Below are 6,000 nucleotides of genomic sequence, written 5' to 3'. Positions count from 1 at the left end.
CCTCCTGACTCGTTACTATTTCAGACTGGTCAGTCCCAGCTCTCCTTTTCGATTTTATGATCGGCAGGATCAGCATCTCCTTCACCACCCAACACGGGGATAAGCCCGTAAAAGGGACCCAAATGGAGCCTGTCAACTGACACTAGCACATGTCACTGGGGCCACCTTCTTTCTCAACCCCTCCCCTTCAAAACCAAACAAAAACGGCAAACAGGAAACGCTCGTCTTTTAAAAATTACTCTATTATTATCAAATAGAACCACAGTATCCAAAAGGTATTATAAAGTTCTATTCCCAACTAAACGGCCCTGCACCGCACCTCCGAGTGGCCGGCGGCCAAATCACTCCCCCCGTGCTGATTGGTTTCATCCATTTTATTGTCAAGGAAATTAACAGCCCGAAGGGGTTCCCCAGGTCCGCGCCCTCCCCCCAGGCCCCCCAGAAACGCCGCAGCAAGCGACCTGGTGTCACTACCCCGTGTCCTTGGGAGGAGGGACGAAAGGAGGGGGGCTCACAGCAAAGGGGCTGGGGGGCGCCCCGCCCCCGCCCGCTGGGCTCGGCCGAGGCAGGTGTCCCGGGTGCGGGGCTCGGTCGTGCAGCCGGCTGGGCGGTGGCGGGGCGCGTGCTCACTCGCCCGTGTGGGTCCGCAGGTGGTACTTGAGCGACTGCTTGTAGCGGAAGCACTTGGCGCAGTGCGTGCAGGGGTAGGGCCGCTCGCCCGTGTGCGCGCGCTGGTGTTCCAGCAGGTGGTGCTTCTGCGTGAAGCGCTTGCCGCACTCGGCGCAGTGGTAGGGCCGCTCTCCGGTGTGGATGCGCCGGTGCTCGAGCAGGTGGTGCTTGCGGATGAAGCTCTTGCCGCACTCGGGGCAGGCGTGTGGCCGCTCACGCGAGTGCACGCGGCAGTGGTTGGTGAGCTTGGATTTCTCGCTGAAGCTCTTCTCGCACTCCGGGCACTTAAAGGGCCGCTCGCCCGTGTGAGTCCGCTGGTGGCGCAGCAGGTGAGATGGGCGGCTGAAGCTCTTGCCGCACAGGCTGCAGATGAAGGAGACCTCGTGCTTGCCCGCGTGCACGCGCTGGTGGATCACCAGGCTGATGTGCAAGCGGAAGCTCTTCTTGCACTCGGGGCACGTGTAGGGTCGCTCGCCCGTGTGTGTGATCTGGTGCTTGGTTAGGCTCGACTTGTGACTGAAGCTGCTGTCGCACTCCGGGCACTTGTAGGGCTTGGGGCCGCCACTGCCGCTGCCTGAGCTGGGTGACTTGGGGCGCGGCTTGAGAGCGTGCTTGGGGTTGAAGGCGGGCCCGCGCTCAGGCGAGCTGTAGCCGCCGCGCACGCGGTGGATGCGCTGGTGCAGCGTGAGCTGTTGCTTGTGCCGGAAGCTGATCTCGCACTCAGCGCATTCGTAGGGCCCCTCCTTGATGTGGTTGCGCTGGTGGATGATGAGGTTGATCTTCAGCCGGAAGCTCTTGCCGCACTCCATGCAGGTGAAGGGCCGCTCCCCGCGCCGGTTCCGCTGCTGCTGGCTCGAAGCCCCGCGGTTGTCGTGTCGGTCGCTGTGGTGTGTGGTCGGCGCCAGCCTCTTCACTGCTGGGTTCCCCAGCTGCAGGGGCGGGGGGCTCTCCTCGCCCTCGGGGGACATCTCCCCGGGCAGGGAGGCCTGGTACATACTGGCCTCGTATCTGCCGGACAGCTGCCCCAGGGACTGCAGGTGCTGCGGCAACTCATCTTCCTCCTCCTCCTCTTCCTCCTCATCTTGTTCCTCTGTCTTTATTACGATCCCCTCTGCTCCAAGGACAGAGAGAGAGAGACATTAGCTGGTGCCCAAAGGCCCTAACCTGAAGTTACAGCACTGCATCACCCTCAGCTGTAAACGCTGTGTATATATTGTTGGCCCAAATTCCTTCTTTTGGGAAACTATTCCTGTCTCTGCAGCCCGTGTGCCCCACCCCTCAGGGCTGGACATGTAAGACAGTGAGGCCTTGGTGTTTGATTCAGGAATGAATTCCGTCCTAAAACGGGCCACTCAAGAGCCCTTTCTTGTAATTTTATCCAGAGGATGCAAGGGAGATAGATTTTTGGCGGTCAGGATGGGAAGGTGCTCACGGGCTGCTATCACGTAAGGACCCAGATCCACCACGCCTTAACTGGCATATTCATGATCCTACCAATTATTTCAGTGATAAGCACCCCTTTGTTATTTAGGGTACTTTGAGAGTTGGGTTTCTACCAGCTGTGCCAAAGAGGTTTGACTGACAAAGCTCTGGGTCTTCTCCTCTCTATGGAGCCTCTGCCTGAGCTCTGCTGACTAGTCTGCTGGAGACCTCTCTTCCAGAAATCTTCCCTCCTGTCCGCGTCTCCGTGTCTGCTTTGAGGTCTCAGCTCATAGCACTCCAGCCTCCTCTGAGCCACAGTAGTGGGTGTCCCTCCTCAGCATTAGGAACTCAGCCTTCTGTCCCATCTCATGGATGACTCTTCCCACAGTTAGGTTCTACCAGCCTTGAAGCTGGATCAGGTGTTTATTTTTTCTCACCATTCCAAGCTGTGGTGTGTAGTGCCATGTACACCCCAAGTAACACCCCCTTCCCTGTGTCCACCTTCTAGCCTAGTGCCCAAACAACGGTAAGCTCTATAGTGACCCGTGAAAATTAAAGTCTTAAAAGGAGTGGCCTCTGGCTCCCATTTGAATTTGTCAAGTGCCCTGTACATATTTGGCACTCCCTAAACACTGTTAATTGGGGAGTGCTAGTTTTAGTCACTGTGTGACCTGAGAAAGTCACTCACCTTCTCTGAGCCCATCTCTAACACTCTAACAGTCTGTATTTTCAGGATTCTTCTTCTTCTTTTTTTTTTTTGTAGAGACAGAGTCTTAGTTTGTTGCCCTTGGTAGAGTGCCATGGCATCACACAGCTCATAGCAACCTCCAACTCCTGGGCTTAAGTGATTCTCTTGCCTCTGCCTCCTGAGTAGCTGGGACTACAAGCACCCACCACAACACCCGGCTATTTTTTGGTTGCAGTTCAGCTGGGGCCAGGTTGAACCTGCCACCCTTGGTATATGGGGCAGGTGCCCTACTCACTGAGCCACAGGCGCCACCATTTTCAGGATTATTAAAAACAAACGGCTTTTTTCAAAGCATTTTCACAGCTGTTCTCTCTTTCCAGGTGTGTAGTATCTTATAGGATAATTAAGAATGATCCCCATTTCAGAGAGGAGGCATCCAATCCCAGAGATACCAAGTGATATATCCAAATAGGCCTTTTCAGAGGTTGTACTTTAAGGCCATCTAGTTCACACCTCGACTGACAGCAGAGAAACTGAAGCTAGCAATGTTGGGGACTCCTAAGCCATAGCATTTTCTATTCCTCCTCCAGTGCCAGTAAACTAAGGTGTTAAAATTAGGACACAGGTATGCTGACTCAGTGCTGCCTCAGTAGTGTTGGGATTCTCAGCAGGAAGTGATTCTTGGAGCATGATGTCTAAAAGATCAAGGAGGAGGCAGCTGCAGAGGCTGGTAACTAGTTTCTCCTGAAAATACAGGGTTAGGTACGAAAAGCAGCGGGGAAAATAGTACTCCAGAAGATCCAAACTCTCCTTGAACATCAGAGTTGCTTTTTTCTTAATGACATGACAAAAAATGGGAACATATGGCTCTAAATTAGGACTCAAAACTCCACCAACAACTGCTTAGTAGTTTTCTAAGGTTCTATCAGAATTGATGGGGAATGCTCAAATGGAATTTATATTATGATGCTCCCAATATAGCACATACTCAGAATTTGCTTTCTGTCTTTTCCCAGTTCTTTTATGAAAGACAATGTGGTGTGTCTAAAAGACTTCTGAAATATCTTGCAGTGATTTAAAAATAAGAAGTTAGGTCCACATCTTTTGATAAGAATGATGCCCATGGTATTTTATTAAGTGCAAAAAGGCAAATTATAGAGTAATTTTCTACAGATAAAATTAAATCAACATGATACTTTAAAAAATCTAAATAGATGTGGATACATTTCTAAATATAAAAAAAAAGTAACAAATATGTGATAGTTGATGCCTCACACATAAAGAAAACTCCAAGTGGGTCCTATCATATTTTCAAGAACACAATTCCTATCTCACACATTTTTTTCATAATATGGAACAAGAGCAAAAGCTGTCCAGTTCATTTGATAAGTCTCATAACACTGTTTCTAAAACTAGATGAGGACAATTCAAAAAAATTTTCAGGTTCATTTTATATATGAAAATATATATATGGAAAACTCCTGAATAAAATATATTACCTAAGTGCAATGGTGTATTCAAAAAAAAAACTATGCCAAGTAGGGCTTTTCCCAGGACTGCAAAATAGTTTAGCTTTGGAAAATCTATCAGCAAACCAGTCCTGGGATCAGGACACAGTGAACCCACTTCCTGACTGTTCTTGAAGTCAGAGGGAGCAAGAGTGAGCAGCATGGAGGCTTTGTAGGGAAACCAGAATGATGACTGGGTTCTACCCAAGAAAGCCAGTACCACAGTCATGTTTAAAAACATGCTCTCTAGGGTGGAAATCTTTAGGTTAGCTGAGGACACAAGTGTGACTTGCGTGGCAATCAAGGACACCTCAGGAGAGGGGAGCTCTAGCTTTACCATTATCTATGTGGCCTTGAAGACAATTTATTTGGCCTCTGCCTGTCGTATGTGGGGGGTTGGACAGATTTATCTCTAAGATCCATTTGAGTCTTACCTAGTCTTGGGATATAACGACTTCCTTCCTAGCCCAGAGGCAGATTCTTAGCAAACCTGAGGCAAGGTACCTACACTTGAGGAGGTGCTGGGGCTCTTTCAAGCCTGTCATCCCCTCAGCTTCCAAGTCCCTTCCTGAGGAAACCACAGCTTTCCTGAGAAGCCAGAGCCCAGCAGCACCAACTCTGCAGCTCCATCTTACCTGTGCAGCTTCTCTGCTGCACCAGCATCTGCTTGAGTTCACTGAACTCGCTGGATCCTTCTGTGGACTCCTCTAGCACGTTCTCCTGCTCCTGCATGTCTAGGTCTGCCTGTTCCCCGCAGGGGTCGCCGAGCTCTGAGTCCTGAAAGCCGTGTTCTTCCACTTGCCCCATCAGAGGCTCAGGCGTCTCCAGACTCTCTGAGCCTTCGTCGTTGGTCTGCACCTCGATCTTAATCACGATCCCATCATGTGCTGAGGGAGGGGAGGACACAGAACAGGTTCATGCCACCTGCCCAAGTCTCTGCAACTATGGCATTCACGTTTCAACAATTTTAATTTGGGGGGCCTTAAAGAAATGTAATATTAAGTTGGCAGTGAGTACACACAGAACTTTCTGGACACTTCGTAGCCTTGAACACTAACACTAACTGGAGTCAAGAGATGCAAAAGTTTATTTTCTTTGAACCCCCCAGTTTCTAAAAATATTCAGCATGGTCAGGATTTACTTTAAAGAGGCTCTCCTTCCCCTTCCTGGTTAGGCCAGCCAGCTGGCACATTCAACAGGGTTTCTCACTCCCAATCAAGTAGAATGAAAACACCTCCCCACTCTCACCTCTGGCCCCAACCCCAAATACATGCACTATAGGAGTGTTTGGGTTTGTTTTAATTAAACAGCATCCTGTTGTACACATTGCCCTGAATTTGTGTTTTTTAGCTTGTCTGTAGGTTTGTAGGTTAATTTCCAATGCATCCTTATACACATAGGCATCATTTTATATAAATGGGATTATAATACATATTTTTGGTTTAGTGCAGTTTTTTTTTTCTTCCCCCTTCCCTCACTTCCCATTTCATCACTAGGGGTAACTAGCGTTAATTAGGATTTTTCTCCATGCTTATATAGTTATTCATAACAATACATATACATCTTTATTTTCTGGCCATTACTGATGTTGAAATAAAATTGTCTTACATCTCTCCTCAACATTCCTTTTCTCCCTCAAATACCTTGTAGAAATCTCTGCAAACCAATTTCTACAGCACTACCACATTCTTTTTAAAAGTAGCATGTATTCCA

General features: G+C 49.2%; 1 protein-coding gene across 2 annotated transcripts in view; it reads right to left on the bottom strand.

Annotated features, from left to right (window-relative positions):
• Positions 1-224: 224 nt before the first annotated feature.
• The window catches only part of ZNF777 (zinc finger protein 777), a 28,580-nt gene continuing 22,804 nt past the window's right edge, over positions 225-6,000 (bottom strand). Inside the window, exons 5-6 of one of the 2 annotated variants that reach the window (XM_012806541.2) lie at positions 4,923-5,174; positions 225-1,780 (exon numbers count right to left, since the gene is read on the bottom strand). In XM_012806541.2, the coding sequence (XP_012661995.1) occupies positions 627-1,780; positions 4,923-5,174 (1,406 nt within the window). In that variant the 3' untranslated portion in view covers positions 225-626. Of the gene's footprint in view, positions 1,784-4,922; positions 5,175-6,000 lie in introns of both variants that reach the window. The other variant, XM_023514459.1, reaches the window with a different exon arrangement.

The sequence above is a fragment of the Otolemur garnettii genome, unplaced genomic scaffold (assembly GCF_000181295.1).
Source record: "Otolemur garnettii isolate 467f Iridium unplaced genomic scaffold, OtoGar3 scaffold00053, whole genome shotgun sequence".
In the NCBI taxonomy this organism is placed as follows: Eukaryota; Metazoa; Chordata; class Mammalia; order Primates; family Galagidae; genus Otolemur; species Otolemur garnettii.
This window is presented reverse-complemented; position numbering and strand designations above follow the sequence as displayed.